At 36.1% G+C, this 20,243-nt stretch overlaps 1 protein-coding gene across 6 annotated transcripts in view; it reads right to left on the reverse strand.

The window, feature by feature from the left end:
* ITSN2 (intersectin 2) overlaps positions 1–20,243 on the reverse strand; it is a 132,391-nt gene that overhangs the window by 101,534 nt on the left and 10,614 nt on the right. For 5 of the 6 annotated variants that reach the window (XR_012499265.1, XM_074341740.1, XM_074341739.1 and 2 more), the window contains exon 2: positions 2,381–2,444. Coding sequence is in view for 5 of the 6 variants with exons in the window: in XM_074341740.1 (XP_074197841.1) it covers positions 2,381–2,411 (31 nt within the window). In the remaining variant the exon portion in view is untranslated. Of the gene's footprint in view, positions 1–2,380; positions 2,445–20,243 lie in introns of those variants that run through there. The other variant, XM_045511870.2, reaches the window with a different exon arrangement.

Here is a 20,243-nt window from a genome sequence, read left to right on the forward strand (position 1 = left end):
ATATTATTATGCCCTCCTTATTTACAATTTCACTAAATTTTTGAGAAGCAGAAAGCAAACCCTCCATGATCAAAAAAGGTTTGGCAAGGATGATTTTGCTGGTATAGAAGAAATCAGAAATAAAATATTATAAGTGGTAAAAATACGATGCAATGATCTTTTTTAGTTCTGTTAAGGAGATAGGAAGTGAATCATCAAATAGACTAAGGAAAGAATATCTATCTGTTCAACAGAGCTTTCTAAGATGTATCTGCATTGTCCAGTACTATAGCCATTAGCCACATGTGGCTGTGAGCACCTGAAATGTGGCTGTGTGACTGAGAAACTCAATTTTTTTTTTTACTTAATTTTTATTAATTTAAATGAAATAGCCATAGGTAGCTACTGGCTACTATACTAGACAACACAGCTCTTCTGTAAGAACCACAAAAGTCTAAAAGTCTGTCTGTGGTTGGTCTCAGGCTGATGAAGTAGACATGGCAAAACCTGAGGATTATGTCAGAAGCATTTAGACAAACAGCCTGGTCTAGGGAGGGCACTTAGTTCCAGTAGTATTGTGCACTGAAAAAATTTAACACAATCTATAACTGAGAATTTACTACAGAAGCAAACACTGCTTCTGAAGGTTTCGTGTTATACATGGATGATTCTTTTAATAAGATCTTAAACCCTGAATTGAATTTAAATTAAATATATACAAGATTATCTTTAATCTTCAGCTCTTTCATAAACTAAGTAGGAGGGTACCAAAGTCTATATTAGCTAGCAATACTTCAGAAGTTTCAAACAATTACTATATTCCTATATACTACTAAATTAATTGTCCAACACTTTAGACAATTACTCAAGTAATCTTTTTTGTTACTGAACATTTTGTTTCCAACATTTTATATATAATGCAATGAGCTACAAAGTGATATACAAATGTTTAGAGAATGGAAGAAACAAAATGAAAAAAGACCAGGCCTGTACTGATTTATTTTATGTTCATTTTGTTTATCAATCTGCTTAACATGTTGGTTGAAGTTTATAACTAAACTACATGCTTAAAGCAAATTCCCTTGTATAAGGCATAGAAATCCTCAAATTTGGATACAGCACATCGGTACTACAATTATTACCCTGATTCTAAACTTATATTTATCACTCATTATGGAAAAAAAAATACTTTACTTAAAAAAGTTGTCCCTGGCATCAAATAATCTTTATAATCTCACACCACTTCCATAATAGGAGCTATGCTTACATTAATCCTTAAGTAAGAGTTCTGAAAAGGCAAAAAACAAAACAACAAAACCCTTATCGCAAGTCCATCTTTAAATGGCAGAATCCTACCACATACTAGAATTTATTTTTATTTTATGCAAATAATTCATTTTTCCAAAACTTTTGTAGATCTCACAAGATCAATCTGGAGTCTTAAAACTTTAGGTATACAACATATATTTTCTTTAGTAACAATGTACTGTTTTGGCCCTATGACTGAGAACATGTTTTTTAAAAATGTAATTGATCAAATAATAGATGGTAATATTAACGCAATTCCTTTGTGAAGGTGGTGGAATTACTGGTGATTCTTTCCTCTTTTTTTCCCTCTTGTTCTTCAATATTGCAGTTTTCAATTCAAATATTAAAGAATTATTGACTGGACCCTCTATTTCCTTATATTTATAATTAGTTAATAAAAGTCACCTCAAAATTAAGAACTCAGCATATCTGATTTCTTAAAAAAATCAAAAAATACAATGCATTTTCTCAATTCTAAATGACATACACAGTAACTTCTTACCTACTAAGGATGGTTAATTTGTATTTGGGAAGTGAATTGGAACTAGAATCAGAAAAAAACCTCAAAAATGTTTTACTGTTGAAATTGCCTCAACATGTTCCTTTAAAATGTTTCCTATTAAACAATTATGTATGTAGGCATACATGATCCTTTATAAAAGGGCAAACAAACTAATTTTATATGCATATTACTAAATGAATCTTTAGTGGTTTAATCAGTTTACAGTCAACGTATGCTATCAAAAACACCTTTAATATTCTCCACCTTACAGCACCATGTTTTTTGTCCTCCAGTTTTATGCATCAAACACGATATACCTTTAGGTTCTTCTTAGCCATGCAAAGGCAAGCACACATGCCAGATGATACTGCAGTATATGCTTATATTGAGTCTCAGGATTTACTGCATAATATTCTAATAGAAAATACATGCAATGTTCTGAAATAAATTATCCAAATATTTTCAACAAGAATACTTTAAGTTTTGCATTTATAAGCTTAAGGAAAATACCTAAATGAATATTTTATAACCTCAACCACAAAAAAAAATCCTATAACCTTTTTATCTTGCCACAAGCATAAAGCTGCTTACCATTCATAGCTGTGGGAAACTGAGCCATCATGGTCCTGAATTTTCCTTGCTAGCTCTCAGCCATCTGCAACATGAAAACATCGTGACATTAATAATACAACAAGGGCAGATCACTGCTTAGTGTAGCCACTAAGCAGTAGGAATGTTTGACCCTTCAGCTCACATTTAAAACAGAAAACAATGAGCTTCTGCTGAACAGGCAGAATTTAAATTTGGGGAAGGCAGGAGATTTTGTAGGGTAATGGTGCTGCCTTTAAAATAAAACCATTTAAAAAGAACAATCAAATATTTAACAGCAAATAATGAATAAGGAAACCTCTGGCATGAACCAATTTTATAGAAATTAATTTGGAAAAGAGGAGAGTTGTTATAACTAGGCAAGAATTTCAGAGAAATCAATTGTATAAATTAAGTGTACAATAACATGGAAATCCATAATATTCTTCTTCCTCAGAAAACCCCAAGCGAGAAAAATATCCAAAATAACGGTAGCATAAATATTTAATCAATAAAACAAAAATATTTATTTAAACATAAGTGTAATGAGCAAATATTCTGCACTAGGAAGAGAAGGGAATTTGGAAATGAACAGTTCTGGGTTCAAATTCCAACTTTGCTATTTTCCTAGCTGAGACTGTGGAATAGCTATTTAACCTTCTGGAGTCTCACATTTCTCACCTGTAAAAATACTTTGCAGGAGTTTTTTTTTTTTTTTTTTTAAGTATTAAACATAATCCAGTGCACTGCCTGACATACAGTGAGTGTTTGATAAATGGCTTCCTGGGTGTCCAGGAAAAAGAGTGTAATATAATTCTGAACCCTGAATTCAGTATCTTATTATGAATAAATTCAAAAATAACAATTTGTTCCATGAATCTTGAGGGTAGAACCATTAGGGAGAGTGAAGTCCTAACAAACTTACAATAATGCACTTAATAATTAAAACCATGGATTATAACATTGCAGGAAACCACTACTATCTTAAAAACCATTTAGTAACTCATCTATTTACCCAAGTCATTTAAATACCTAATATTTTTAGAAGCCTGAGGAAAAACAAGCCATTTGAACAAGAAAGTATAAAGAGTGGAATGTATTACAGTGGAAGGTATTACCTGAGAAGCTGGCTGACTAGCTGCCAAGAAGTGTTACAAGGTACCATACCATAGTGAATGGGATGTGCTCAAAGAGAAAGATGACTGTCCCAGAATAACCACCAAAAGTGAGTTGTACTAACAGAAAACTGGTATGTAAATCCAGTATTAATTTACAATGAGAAATTCAATGGCTAAGAGACAAACAAGAACTTTTCTTCCTACAAAGGAAACTATCACTAAATTTTGGCCAGATCTTTGTGTGGTGAGCAAAGGATGTTAACTGTGATTAGAATGTTTAACAGCATCAGGGATCGGCAGTCTGATACATCTACCTACACGACAGGGACAAGCAAGGACTGGGCAGTAGGGACAGGCAAACCTCCAACAGTGCTTTCAATGGCACTGCCAATTTTGCTCTTCTGACTCCCAGCTTTTCTGTATGTTACCACTGTATACCATCCTCCCGCCGCTCATAGTGCACATTCTTTCTTTATATGTTAGTTTCACTGCAACGGAACTTTAAACCCGTTACCACACTTATACTTCACCTATCACTACACTCTCCTTGGGTAGGAGGAAATGTCACCCATGTACAAGTTGGTTTTCTTCACTCTTTTCCCAAAAAGTATTGTAAACTTCAGGTTGGAAACTGCGTACCATACAGAAAAATAATACTTAAACTGTGGTGGGATGGTCAAAAACTCCTAGAGGAGGTACTGTGTTGAGCCTCAATGGATAAGTAAGAACTAGTTGTAACTGTAATGTAAAGAACCTTGAACCTGTCTTTGAAAATGAGTTCTAAAAGGTTTAAAGGAAGTTCCTCAAAAAACAAGAAAAATCTGAAACAACCTAGCCTACTACCTAAAGGAATTAGAAAAAGAAGAACAAGCAAACCTAAAGTCAGCAGAAGGAAAGAAATAATAAAGATCAGAGAGGAAATAAATAAAATAGAGATTTAAAAACAACAAGAAAAAAATCAATAAAACCAAGAGCTGGTTTTTTGAAAGAGTAAACAAAATCAGCAAACCTCTGGCCAGGCTCACCAAGAAGAAACAAGAGAGGACTCAAAGAAACAAAATAAGAAATGAAAGGGGAGAAATAATAACCGATACCACAGATATACAAAAAACCATAAGAGAATACTATGAACAATTATATGCCAACAAATTGGACAACCTAGAAGAAATAGACAAGTTTCTAGAAATATAGAGTCTACCAAAACTGAATCAAGAAGAAATAGATAATCTGAATAGACTAATCACTAGAAATGAAATAGAATCTGTAATTTAAAAAAACACCCTGTAAACAGAAGTCCAGTTCGGGATGGCTTCTCTCAGGAACTCTACCGACCATACAAAGAATAACTTCACCAAGCCACCATCACCCTGAAACCAAAACCAGACAAAGACACTACCAAAAAAGAAAACTACAGGCCAGTATCTTTGATGAATATAGATGCAAAAATTCTCAACAAAATATTAGCAAATCAAATCCAACAAACACATAAAAAAGGTCACACTGGATTCACACCTGGGTCACAAGGATGATTCAACATATGCAAATCAACTAATATGATACACCACATCAACAAGGGACAAGACAAAAACCACGTGATCATCTCAATAGATACAGAAAAAGCATCTGACAAAATTTAAAGTCCATTATGATAAAGGGATTTAAAGAGGGACACAGTCAGATTTTACTTAAGACAATCAACTGTGAAGAAAAGGCCTGCAGCAGGAAGATCAGTTAGGGAACAGCTGAGAATATCTGGCACCTGATCTAGAACAATGGCAGCAGGAACGGAAGACAGGGGATGAACTGGAGAAACAATGAAGAGTTTAAAGCAGGTAGAACTCAGGGACTCTTTAGACATAAGGGATCACAGAGCAAAAAGAATCAAAGAGATGACTCCCAGAATTACAGTTTACGAGACTGAGTAAGGTGTAGTGTCATCAGCTAAAAACAGTGAACACAGAAGTCTCATCTATCAGGTTTTGACTGCAACTTCCTCAAATACAGAAATTCTACAAATAAGTACAACTCTTTTACTTCCCCAATTTTAAATTATCGTAACTAATGTTAAACCAAAATCTGCCAAATTCCTGCAAAGAAACTATTTACTTACAGACATGTAGTAGCAAGGGCCCCTATTTTACTAGGTCTCTGTTAGAGAATTTTTAAATGTGGGAAAAATCCTCTAAAAGCATTACCTACGTTGCATTTTAAAGCTGCATAAAAGCATGTGCATTACTAAAGAGAGTCTGAAGAAAAAGCAAGAAGTTAAACAGACAAATAAGGAACAGGATCCCACAGTCACAAAGCCTTCATCAGTTAGATCTAGGTCTATCTAGGACCTCTGGCTAGTCATCACATATTCGGTGAATACAACAGAATGCCACATAACAGATGCTCAATAATTACACGTATAATCCTGGAATAAAACCAAAAAATCAATCACATAATATAAGAGGCAGGGAGGGAAAATCCCCTCAGGGAAGCTGAAGGCACTGGTACTACAGAACACTCCTCACCAGGTACATGGGATACAGCTACCCATGCATGCAGGAACCACAGTACAACATGTATGTATGTAACATGCGATTGACTGTGGTAACATCTAAATATGGTGGCATAATTTATTGGAATCAATAAGCCTGTATAGTGTGCCATTTCATATCCATTACATTTATATCAATTCTCTCTGGCCTGTTGTAGAATTACCTCATGCTTAACAATTCTACTACTCTAAAAACAAAACACAAAAAACAACCAAACAAACAAAACCAAGTCTATTAATCTATACTTAGAGAAGTAATAACTGAAATTTTGAAAAATGCAAGATACATTTGACATTTTTGAAAAAATCAACAATTGTACTTTATGTAATCGTAACAGTAATCATTTACTAAGTGCTTACTGTTAATGTATTTTCTTGTCATCTATCTGTCATACTTAGTATTCACTGAGAATCTAAAATGTTCCAGGTTCTATACAAGGAGCTTCACAGATAGGAACTTGTAGACTAGTCCACTTTGTGCCAGATACAGCTAGGCATCTTTGATAATACAAATAATCCTCTCAGTATCCCTGCAGGGCAGAAAATGCTGTACTCATTTCACAAAATAAGAAACTGTAAGGTTAAATTACTTGCTGAAATTCAGTAAGTGATAAAGTCAGGATGTAATCCCAAACCTGTCTAATTCTAAAGTCCATGAACTTCCCATGGGCTTTATCTGCCTCTTCCTTTCTTAAATGGTGATAATAATCAATGCTGTGTAGGTCACATGTTCCTGCAAGCAGCAGTCAACTTAATGTTGGTACATTTATAAGGGAGAAAAAAAAACAAGCTGGAGACGCCCTCCAACACATAGGTCTACAACAATCACAGACATAAATTAGGAAGTGCTAATTATACCTTACCTCTTGGTACAACCCTTTGAGGGGAAGAAAAGGGTAATCAGCATCATCCTGGTTACATGCCTGATGCCTATTTCAGGCACGTGTGACTGAAGTCAGCATCCGATAAACACCTCTCTCTGCTCCTTAAAGGGGGTAATGTGTAATGATGGGCAATATTGGCAGTTTGTAGTTACCACATAATTTGAACACTGTATTAGTTATCAATAGTTTTAGAATATTTATGTGGAGAGTTTCCTGCTCATTATAAGTAAGTGGAGAACTGGCATTTTCATCTTTTTAGAAACCAAGAAAATATATGTGGTAGATAGCAGGCTTAAGGCAAAGAAGATTGCTTTGATTTAATATAATCCAAGTGCAATTTGGAGAATGTGGGAGATACACTCATACTAAGGCAGAGAAAAGTAGAAATGCTTGAATAGGAGTAGGAAATCCTTCCACAGAAGAGTCAATAAGACCCAGAAAGAAAAAAAAAGTAGCCATTATAAGTAAAAAGTAGTTCAATTAAGTTGGACTTGTTTAGAAGTACAGAATTATACAAGCAAACAATCAGAGTAATTATTTAGTCTAAAACCCTCAATTTTCAAGATGGGAAAATAAGAGATTTCTATGAGCTCACATTGCTAGTCAGTACCAAAACTGGCCCTAGAAACCACATTTCTTACGTCCAGTGCTATGTTTTTAAATTTCCCAACTTGTCTGATTATATTACCTGGGACATTTTCTAGTTCTACAGATTCCCAGGCCCATCACCAGGAGATTGTGACTCAGTCGTTATGTGAATTAGGGTATGAACCTCCTAAATGGTCTATCTATCTTGAGATCTTTCCACAGAGTAACTAGTTTTTTCCATAACACCCACCAGTGCCCCCTCTGCTTAAATTCCCTCACATAGTTACAAGTTAAAGCCCAAACTTCTTCGTAAGAAATACGGTACCCTTCAGAATCCCACCCCAATCTACTTTACCACATTCACCTCTAGACACTTCCCTAGATTCAGATGTCCTAAGTACAGCAAACTTTTCTCCAAACAGATGCTTTTTTCACTCCTATTCCTCTGTTCCCTCTGTAACATTCACCACACTTTCTCCTCACTCTTCAACTCCCAAACATCACCTCTTCCTTGGAAGACTTCTGTCCTCTCAAACAGTTAGTCACTATCTCCTAGGTATGTCCATAATACTTGCTCATCCCACAATAACTTCACTTATCATATTGTATCTCAATTTCCCATGTTTGCCTGCCTCACTTATTCTGGACAGAGATCATTTTTATTTACCTCTATGCCTAGTGGCTAAACCAGATCTCCCAGAGAAAATGCTCAATAAATATTTGCTAAACAAATAAATGAACTGGGTACATGAATAAGATGGTTGAGACACAAGAAAAAAGAAAAGTAAGCAGGGGAGGCATGAAGAAAGGTAATGCTGAACCGAATATGCATATAGAAAAGAAACTAAGAAACCGGTAAGAAAGCAGAGCAGGGTGGGGAGTACAGCTCAGTGGTAGAGCACAGGCTTAGCATGCACGAGGTCATGGGTTCAATCCCCAATAACTCCGTTAAATAAAAAGTAATAGTAATAAATAAAGAAACCTAACTACCTCCCCATTTTAAAAAAATAATAATTTTTTTAAAAAAAAGCAAGCAAGCAATCAAGCAGAGCAGGCTCCAAACTACTTTCTTGAAACCTACAGGCATCAGAGCTGTGGATTTTAAATTGACCCTTGCAACATGGCCCTTTTGCAACTTTTTTTTTTTAAGTACATTTTAGAGATAAAGGTTTATTTACCATTGAATTCTGAAGGCTTTTATATGGGCTGGGAGAAAGGCTTGGGCTTTTCAATTATACTTTGAATCATGTTAGTTAAATGTTGAGTAGTGTAAATAGATTTGACTGAAGGTCTGACATGCAAAAGCAAGATAATCAAGTTCCTGAAAGCATATCTTATAAAACTTTCTCCAGTGCCTCCTCCACTTCGCATGCTACATACACAAGAGCCAACTCTTCAAACCTGATGATTAGTTGGGAAAAATGTTCCCCATCCGATTCCCAAGGAAATCAAGGTCAGTTCCACGAAAGAATAACTGGAGCAAAATACTTACTTCTTTAGTTACTGAAGTAAGATGAAACTTACAGAGTACATATATTCTCCAAACCTGTGCTCCACATATCTATTCATTCTTTCTTTCTTTCATCCAAGTATTTACTCATCAAACATGACTAGTCACTAAAATAAAAGGGTATGAAGAATGTTATGAAAACCCAGAGGATAAAACTAACACTACTTGAGAGTTAAATCAAAGTATGGTACATATCACACAGGAGAAAATATTTGTGTAAGAATTATCTAACAAGAGGTCACTGTCAAAATAAGTGGGCTTCTCATGTCCTCAAAGTAAAAGACATTGTATGGGTATATGGATAGGCCCTGTAACAAAACAAGAAAAAATATCTGAATCTAAGGGCATGACTGGTTACAAGAAAGAATGTACACAGCCAGTATACCAGTAGAGCCGTGCCTACTCAAATACTGTGTGATTTGAGAGTGATGTGATTTCAGAGAACTCATTCTTAAGTGTTAAAAAGAGACCTTAAGAAACGCAGTTGTTTCCAATTGTGCTCCCTACACAAGTTCTAGAAACTTCAAGGAGATACAACACAAGTGGGTTAGGGAAGAGGTGAGGTTGGGAGAGGATATCAATTTCAATGAAAGTAGCTCTGTTTTTGTATTTTACATATTGAGGCTTCTCTATATTTTATCTGAAGATTTTTTGAAGAGTTAAACACATACTGAATTTCATCCCCTTCATTTAGAAACAATTAAAGAGAAGCCAAAGAAATGAAGTAACCTGCCAAGATGACCCAATTTAAAGAATAAAGCATGTCATGCTATTGATTTTGAACTTTATTATGCAAGTCATAGAGAGTCAGTATTTAAAACACAGCATATATCTGAGCTAGAGACCCAGATTTGGTAGTCATCAGGAATTGGGAATGGTCATCATCATGTCAAAGAATGCCATTATCCAGGGAAAGCATATATACGAAAAAGGCAAGAACCTGGTCTTTTAAGGGCAGACAGAAAGAATTGTGACAAACAGTACAGGAACTGAACTGGATTTGAGTGTCTTGAGACAGAGGCACCAGTTATGAAATGACTGGCATAATCCAGGTGGTGAGAATCTGAAGTTGGGAAGTGGAAAGAGGCTTTTCAGAGGCAGAATGAGCAGGATTTTCTGATCAGCTAAATGTGGGTGATGAAAGAGCAACACAGATAAGTTTCTATCCTCAGTGACTACAGAGTGATAATATTAACCAACAGAAGCTCTAAGGAAGTAAGGATTTGGAATATTAGATTTGGGGAGTGAGCAACAAAATGGTCAATTTTGAGCACACCTAATCTGATACACTTACAAAGACATCTAGGTAGAGACATCCAAGAAATTGTAAGAATTCTACTCAAGCTAGAGATCCGTATTTGGTAGTCATTAGGGATTGGGAAGAGCTGTAAACATGTCAGTGAATGGTATTATCCAGGAAAAGCATGTATAGGAAACAGGAGAATAATAATCAGAACAGAGGTTGAGAAAAAGGAGAGAAATCCGGATATAGAGTTAAGAGTCTCAAGGAGATGATGGTCATAAATGCCAAATGTCACAGAAATCAAGACTAAGCCATTAGTTCTGGCAATCTGTTGTGAGCGCAGTTCCAGTACGGTGAACTGGCTATGAAAGTCATGTTGAAGTAGATTAGGCAGTAAATAGGAGGTACAGTGTAAGTGACCCAGGAAGTATGTTGTTAAGGGAAGAAGAAAGGGTAGGAGAAGAGATAAGAAGCTTTAGGAAAGAGGCAAGGTTATAAGGCTTTACTTTTTAGATGGAGAATAAAACTATTTTTAGAGGAAGAGGGAGAAAGATAATTTCCCTCAAAAAGAAAAAGGAAAAGAAGTTACCTAATGAAATGGAAGTTGACAGCTCAAGGGTATAAAGTTAGAGCATGGGACAGAATAAAAGAGAAAAAGTGGTAAGGGTGAATAAAGATATTCTAAAGCAGAGGAAAATGGACTTGAGAAAATGAGAAAGTACAGCTTTTCTTTGTAACCCTTCTCTCTCTCTTTCCTTTGGGCTCAAATGACAGCCCAAAGGGTCAGGCTGAAAACAGATTCTTTGATATCCCAGGCCCTCAAGCGCCTATACACAAATTTCTCCCCTGTACAAGCCAAAAAAGAGGACACATGAAAATCAGTTCCCATGAATCAACCAGACATGTGCATTTCAGCTTGTGTTCAAATTAGCTTATACCTTACACATCGAAATATTTGTTAAATTTATGGATGTGGGAAAAACATTCAAGGCAGAGGTAACAGCACAATGCAAAAGCAGAGGGAAGAGTGTGGTCTAAGAATATAGGTGGCTGCTTATTCACATGAAATAGTGAAGAGCTAGTAAGGCAAGGAACGATAACAGTAGCTGTAAAAATAAGTATTGTATCAATACTTAGCCAGTGTACGTGTGTATCAGCACGACCTTTCTGGAAAGGAATTTGTGCTTATTTATAGCCTGCCTTATTCCAAAAAGAATTAAAGCCTCCACAAAAATACAAAATACATTTAATTAAAAAGTAGATTAATAAGTGAAGGCAAATAGAAAATACGTGATCACTGTATTTCCAACTTTTATATATATTTGACAATTTTCATAATAAAAGTTGAAAAAGAAAACTACCTTTTGATCTTCATGCATCTGACTGGACCACTGGCTCTCCTCCTTCACTGCTGTCCCCTACAGTCACCAGAGTAATTCCATGACTGCATTAACACTTCCCTATTTACTCTCCAACATTATTGCCACAATCTTCGGTATTTCAATAACCACATAGATGATCCTGCCCATATACTGGCCTCTAGGTCTTTGATCTCCTGTATTCCAAAAATCTTATCATCCATCTTAACCATCCACTCCATCCACTCCCAGGCCACACCCTAGGCCTTATTATTACCAAAAACTATGCTCTTCAGTAATCCAATTCAGGTCTTGCATGCCCCTTTCACCACCACCCATCTCAATAGCCTGGTCTCTCCAGTCTCCTGATCCCAACAATTCTTTAACCCTACCTGGACCTACGAACTATTGGTCTTTTCACTGTCCCTCATTTTTCCTTTTTTTTTTTTTAATATTTAAAGAAGTGGGGGTTTTTTATTTTATTTTATTGAGCTATAGTCAGTTTACAATGTTGTGTTCAATTTCCAATATAGAGCACAATTTTTCAGTCATACATGAACATACATATATTCACTGTCACATTCTTCTTCACCATGAGCTACCACAAGATCTTGTATATACTTCCCTGTGCTATACAGTATAAACTTGTTTATCTATTCTATATACACCTGTCAGTATCTACAAATTTCGAACTCCCAGTCTGTCCCTTCCCCCCTCCCTCATTTTTTCTTACATCCTCACATCCCCTTCCTTATGTCCTAATATCCCTCCTTAACCAAATTAAATATTACAATCCACCATTATAAGCAGTTCATTGTATACATCCTCAACTTCACTCTTCTCTCTTCCTACATATACTATACATCTAGCAACCCCAGTTTTTTCTAAATCCAACTCTCTAGTTATTCCATCACTACATAAATGAAGGTGCTGGCTGGTCTCACTTTAAATTCCTGACCACTAACTCAAGTGGGCCTTTGTCCTGCCTGACAAGTCCACATTTCCCTAGTCCATTTGCTTTCCCAGTCTCCTAGATGACTACTTCACACTCCCACTTTTAATCTCCCAGATTTATGTATGTTGTAAATAGTTTTTATCCAGTTTGTCGTTACATCAACTTCTTTAGTTTTATGCCAAAATTTGTCAGTCTTTTCCTTTACGACTATTGAGTATGCTATCATGATAAGAAAGGCCAGTCTCATATCATAAAACTGCCCTATATTTTTTTCGTATCTATATTTTAAAAATTTATATATTTGATCTATCTGGATTTTTATTTTGGAGTGGGAAGATAGATATTGAGGACCCTGTGGAGTCCTCCCTGGTAAGAATCTTTCCTGAATTTCTTGTTTGTAAGAAACAGGCTTCATTTAGCCTCCTTGACCTTCCCTGAATTTCAAAGGGCAGATTTAAATAGTTGTTAATCCGGGAAGGGAGGGAGTGCAGAAACAAGGGAGGAGCAGTCAAGAAACAATGGTGCAGCCTTGGGGCAGGGTCCTAGTTCCTCTTCAAGGAATAAACATAACAACATCTTTAAATTCTTCTGCAGGAACTAAGCCCCTCTTCCCCAAGCCCTAACTCTTGTTTATGGCTGAGCAGAATATTTGGGGGGGGGGGGGGAGGGGAGACACTGTGTCCACCAGATTGCTGGCATTTTGATTAAAAGCAACCTTCCTTTTGTTACTAAGGCTGTTGTCCCAGGTTCATACCCTTGCTCCTCCTTCAAATAGAAACTAGTTACTCTTATCTAAGTCTCAGGAGGAAGCTGCAAACAAAAAAACAAGAACTGGTTAAAACCTGTGAAGCCCAAGATGGTGGAGGATCTGACTTCCAGTGGACCTTGAGCCTTCTTATATGCTCATTATAATGTATTACCATGCTAAATGGCACACCCACCAGTGCCTTGACAGTTGACAACTGCCATGACAACAACCTGAAGAGTCCATACAACGGTGGAAGACAAGGTGATTGGCTCCATCACAACACCAGGAAGGAAGACATGATGGTAGATGCCTCCCATAAAAGTCCACATGGCCTGAGCTACAGCTGGAACTGTCTCTACTGGCCATCTTGGCTGACAGTTTCCTACTCAAGAGCCTTTCTTTCCTTTTTTTCTTCTGAGCAGTAAAGTAGCCATTCACTTTGTCCCTCTGCCTCTCCTTCACAGCTGGCAGCAAATATTCACACTTTTGTGGGCCCCCTAATTTAGGGGTCTCTCTATCCACTAACAATATGAGTCTAAATTGTTTTCACCACTCTTTCACCACCATCACCACTTACAATGTCAAGCATTTTTTCCTGAGACCATTTATAAAATTTAGCTTTTCCTAACTGATTTAAAATGTATCTCTTGGGGGGGGGGTTAGCACAGTGGTAGTGTGTTCTAGGTTCAATCCCCAGTACCTCCATTAAAATAAATAAATAAATAAATAATGAACCCAATTACCGCCCCCCGCCCAAAAAAAGCATCTCTTATACAATACCATATACAAAATAAACAAGGACCTACTGTATAGCACATGGAATCTTGTAATAATCTATAATGGAAAAAGAGTCTCAAAAAGAATGTGTGTGTGTATTTATATATTTTTGATATATAAGAAACCTACTTATTCTGATAAATTAATTTTTTTATTGAAGTACATTGTTTATTGTGTGTCACTTTCTGGTGTACAGTATACTGTTTCAGTCATACATATACATTCATACATTCATTTTCATATTCTTCTTCATTATAGGTTACTACAAGATACTGAATAAAGTTCCCTGTGCTATACAGAAGAAACTTGTTATTTATCTATTTTATACATAGCAATTAACATTTGAAAATCTCAAACTCTCAATTTATCCCTTCCCACCCCTTTTCCCCCCAGTAACCATAAATCTGTTTACTATGTCTGTGAGTCTGTTTCTGTTTTGCAGATAAGTTCATTAGTGTCTTCCTCTTTCTTAGATTCCACATATGAATGCTATCATATGGTATTTTTCTTTCTCTTTCTGGCTTATTTCACTTAGAATGATGATCTCCAGGTCCACCCATGTTGCTGCAAATGGCTTTTTATGGCTGAGTAGTACTCCATTGTATAAATATACCACAGCTTCTTTATACAGTCATCTGTTGATGGAATTTAGGTTGTTTCCATGCCTTGGCTATTGTATATAGTGCTGTTAGGGATGCATGTATCTTTTTGAATTACAGTTCCCTCTGGATATACTGGATATATGCCCAGGAGTGGGATTACTGGATCATATGGTAAGTCTATTTTTAGTTTTCTCAAGGAATGTGCATACTGTTTTCCATAATGGCTGCACCAAACTACATTCCCACCAACAGTGTAGGAGGGTTCTCTTTTCTCCACATCCTCTCCAGCATTTATTGTTTGTGGACTTTTTAATGATGGCCATTCTGACTGATATGAGGTGATACCTCACTGTAGTTTGATTTGCATTTCTCTGATAATTAGTGATATTGAGCATTTTTTCATGTGTTTGTTGGCCCTTTGTATATCTACATTGGAGAACTGTTTGTTTAGGTCTTCTGCCCATTTTTGGATTGTGTTGTTTATTTTTTTGTTATTAAGTTGTATGAGTTGTTTATATACCCTGGAAATAAAACCTTTGTCAGTCGCATCATTTGCAAACATCTTCTCCCATTCTGTAGGTTGTTGTTTTGTATTGCTTATGGTTTCCTTTGCTGTGCAAAAGCTTGTAAGTTTAATTAGGTCCCATTTGTTTATTTTTGCTTTTATTTCTATTGCCTGGGTAGACTGCCATAGGAGAACATTGCTAAGATTTATGTCCATTCTGATAAATTTATACTGTAATAAATACATCAGGTTAACTTGCCTGCCTGGTCCATCACTGTTTGTCTCACAACAAAAACATCAAATTCCAATAGGGGAGCATCCTACAACATACCTAACCACTACTCCTCAAAACTGCCAAAGTCATCAAAAATAAGTAAAGTCTGAGAAACAGTCACAACCAAGAGGCGCCTAAGTGATGCAGGAGGAGGGGGGGTACAAGAGGATGGCCATGTCCCAGGCAGGACATGCCCCATCAAGTGAGGGTCCTTGGTTTGGTGCAAGAAAGAATTCAGGAGTGAGCCATAGTTGAGTAAAAGCAGATTTATTCAGAGAGATGCACACTCCATAGACCAAATGTAGGCCATCTCAGAAGGCCAGAGAGGCCAAGAGGCATAGGGGTGAGTGTTTAAAGTATAAGTAGATACACACTCCATAGACAGAGTGCAGGCCATCTCAAAAGGCAAGAGAAAACCCATGCGGTACGGAATTTTAGTTTTTATGGGCTCAGTAACTTCATATGCTAACAAGTGGGAAGATTATTTCAATTACTTTGAGGAAGGGGCTAGGATTCCCAGGAACTGGGCCACAACCCACTTTTTGACCGTTTATGGTTAGCCTCAGAACTGTCATGGCGCCTGTGGGTATCTCATTTAGCATGCTATTGTATTACAATGAGCACATAATGAAGCTCAAGGTCTACTGGAAGTCAAATCTTCTGCCATCTTGGGTCTCAGGGTCTCCTGGGAGCTGAATCTTCCCCCATCTTGGTGCTACCTGCTGTGTCATTCTTTTAACAGTTATGCCCTACGCCCTTCCCTCCTATCTCATTAGCAGCCATGACAATTAAATGTGCTATGATACAGGAGCCTGGAACAAAAAAAGGACATTAGGTAAAAACTAAGGAAAAGTAAATAAAGCATGGACTTCAGTTAATAATAATAATAGGGAAACTGGGTGGAAGGGTATATGGGAAACTGTAAACTGCTCAATTTTTCTATAAATTTTAAACTGTGCAAAAAAAGTACATAATTTTTTTAAACTGAAGTATAGTTGATTTACAATGTTGTATTAGTTTCTGGTATCGAGCAAAGTGATTCAGTTATATATATAAAAGACTATATATGTCCATATATTCTTTTTCAGATTCTTTTCCATTATAGTTTATTACAAGATATTGAATATAGTTCTCTGTGCTATACAGTAGGACCTTGTTGTTAAACATTTACATCAATTTTTTAAAGAAGGCAAATACCACAGAAGTACAGGTTTAAGGTAAAGCATGTGCCTCTAAATTTGGCAACATTCAACCAAAACAATTTACCCACTTGGCCCATTTATGGGGATTTATCTTAAGAAAATAATCCAAAGGAGGAAAACAGAATGGAAAGATGCATATGACAATGTCATCAACAGTAGAAAAAATACAAATAATTTATCCAACAGAGGAAGGAACAAGAAAATAAAGTTGTATTCATTTAGAATACTATGCATTACAAATGATAATTTCAAGGCTATGGTAGATAGGTAATGATTATGATTCAATGTAAACTTTAAAAAAACACAAAATTCTAGAATACACATGCAAATATTCAAAATTATATATGTACTTGTCAAGGATTAGAAGCAAACCTCTTGAGGGAAAGGATCTTATTTTTGTGAATCCAGCACCTAATAAAGTTTGACAGAGTAAATGTTTAATATACATCTGCCAAATAATCATATTCATAACAGTTTTACTTATAATAGCAAAAAAGCTTGAAACAATCTAAACATCTGAAAACTAGAGTGTGGTTAATAAATCATAGTCTATTACTCGATAAAATTATAGCCATTAAAATTTATGAGAATCATTAAACACAAAAAAATTCCATGTAATGAGTAGACAAAAATCTACACTATAATTACAACTATGTAAAAACTATGTAAATATATTTATAACAAATATTAATATTATAATCATGCATACATTAATTAATAAATATATAAACACAACTATGTAAAAAAGTGTGTGTGTTTGTGTGTACACGTGTAAATAGAGCTCAAACTCCAGCACCCACCTCCTCTTTCTGGAGGTCGGTAGGTGGGGCTGAAAGTTCCAATTCTCTAATTGCTAGATCTCTCAGGTCATCCAGCTTTATCTGAGGCTACCTAGGGGTGCCACTGTCAGTCACTTCATTTACATAAGCTCAGGTAGGATGAAAAGCAGCTTTCCTGTCAGTCCGGGAATTCCAAAGGTTTTAGGAGTTCTGTGCCAGGAACCAGGGACAATGACCACATATATTTTTATGTTACATTGTACCATCTTTTAACCCAACAGCCACTATTACCCAGAGCCTTGCCCTTCTCAATTTTTTAGTCTATTATAAATAATACTAAGTAACAACTCTGTTTTACCAAAAGCATTTAACTGAAATTACCAATCACATCTCAAATCAAGCCATGCTATATCCAGTGCTAAAAACTACAGAGGAAAAGTACACTCCTCCACACACACCCTACTGCAGAGGCCTAAACAGACTGGCATCCAAACTGATGCCACACCCCAGCAGGGCCTGCAGGGGAAGGGCTTCCATTGGTGATGGTGACGGTGACGGTGACGGTGACGGGTAGTTTCCAATTGTAACCAAAACACAAACAGAACAGGAGAGTAGAGGAAAGAAAAGCTAATAGCCAATGGACAGAAAAGCATTCATCCATTTTCCTATTCTATAAAGCCAATTAAAGTTTTTTTTTTTAAATATCAGTACATCTCAATTACTGTAAGTAAAGCATGCAATAGCTGCAGCAAAAATAATGCTTTTAAATAGAACATCCCAATCATTCAAGAAAGTCAATATAAAATAACAAATATGCAATGAGGACCTTAAAGGCAAACTCCAAGTTCTGACAGGGACAAAAATTACCAGGATAAATAAAGATATTCTAACATGGAATTAGTTACTCTAAAAAGAGCATATCCAGAAAATATCTATTACTGAACAGCAACATGTAACCAAAGCGAGGTCCCACTTTCCTTCAAGACTTCAAATCACAAATTTACAAATTCTCTTCATCAGTCTGAATTCTTTAATTTTGAGGGGTCATATATTTCTTTTTTAAAAGAAATTTGGCAAACCTAATTTCTCTCTCTGGAAAAAAACACAAATGCACAAAGTGTGGCATACAATTTCAAAGATTTCAGACATCCAAAGCCAATCTGTGGACTTTCAGAGATTCATGTATTCCGCAATTAAGACCCTTAATTATAATATATGCTAATTCCCATTTTAAAAATGTATTAGCGTTGGATATTAGAGTGAAAAGGAATCCTCCCAATTATGTAATCCACTCATTCCAAAACTCTTCTAACCATGGCCTCCAGAAGTGGGACAAGAAATCCAACCTATCCACTTGTTCCTATTTTCCAGTAGAAAAATAACTCCATGATAAAGGAATTATAGCAATGCAACATTTACACAAGACCAAAATGGTCAACAAAAGTAAAGCTAACATAATACTATAATTATAGCTAGTTCAAGAATAGCAGCAACTGGAACCAAATCAAACTCAAGACAACACTAATGATGCACTGAAAACAGTATCCTTCAGTGTGGGCGTGCATAGTAGGAATATTTCTATTCAATGCAATGCTGCCAAAGCTTTGTATAGCTAAAAGATTCCTTAGAAGAAAACCAAATTAGAGCCCCTAGTAAGCTCCAGAAATTGGCTAGTTTTAATTCATGAACACTAAATTTCAGTAACCCATAATAACTCAGATTATAAGTAGTCCATACAAATACATAAAAATCAAAGACTAGGAGAATATACTAGCAGCAAGAATTGAGGAAACAACTTGCATTTTAGTTTTATTCCTCAGAAAAAGCCTTCTGACCTAGCATATGTCTTGAACCATATGGGGGAAGCAGCAACACAATCCAATCATTCTCAATCATTTTTCCACTATGACTCTGCTCACCGATAGTATAAAATCTAATCTCCTACTAATCTGCATCCCTCATACCTTGCTGGTGGGAACGTTCCAGCTGCTTTGGAAAACAATTTGGCACTTCCTCAAAATGTTCAAACATATGTTACCATGTAACTCAGCAATTCCACCCCAGGTATGAACTCAAGAGAAATGAAAACATAAACCTATGTCCACACAAAGACTTGTACACAACCGCTCATAGCAGCATTACTGATAATATCCAAAAAGTGGAAACAACCCAAATGTCCATTAACTGAATAAACAAAATGTAGTATACCTGTACAATGGAACCTTTGGCCATAAAAAGGAATGAATTACTGATACATGCTACAAAATGCATGCACTTTAAAAATATTATGGTAAGTGAAAGAAGCCAGCCACAAAAGACCACATATTCTATGCTCCCATTTGTCCAGAACAGGCAAGTTCATACAGACAAAATGTACATTAGAGGTTACCTAGAACTCAGGGTATTGGGGGGAAATGGAGAGTGGCTGCTAATGGGTATACGTGGCTCTTTTGAATGCTGAAAATGTTCTAAAATTAGTGGTGATGATTGTGCAATTCTGTGAATACAGAAATAACCACAGAATTGTAAACTTTAAAAGGGTGAATTTTATGGCATATGAATAAAGTTGATATTTTTAAAAAATCTAATCTCCTTTCACATGGCATACAAGGTGTTTTAGCATCTATCCTCTGCCTACTTTTCCAATGTTGGAATACCTTTCCCTTCCACCTCTGCTCTATCTTATTCCCATTCCCTCTCTCTCTGAACCTGTGGAACTACCTACCTTCTCAGTGATATTTCTACTTATAAAAGCTTCCTTTGCCACATTCTCATTCCTCT

This window comes from Camelus bactrianus, chromosome 15, assembly GCF_048773025.1.
Source record: "Camelus bactrianus isolate YW-2024 breed Bactrian camel chromosome 15, ASM4877302v1, whole genome shotgun sequence".
In the NCBI taxonomy this organism is placed as follows: domain Eukaryota; kingdom Metazoa; phylum Chordata; class Mammalia; order Artiodactyla; family Camelidae; genus Camelus; species Camelus bactrianus.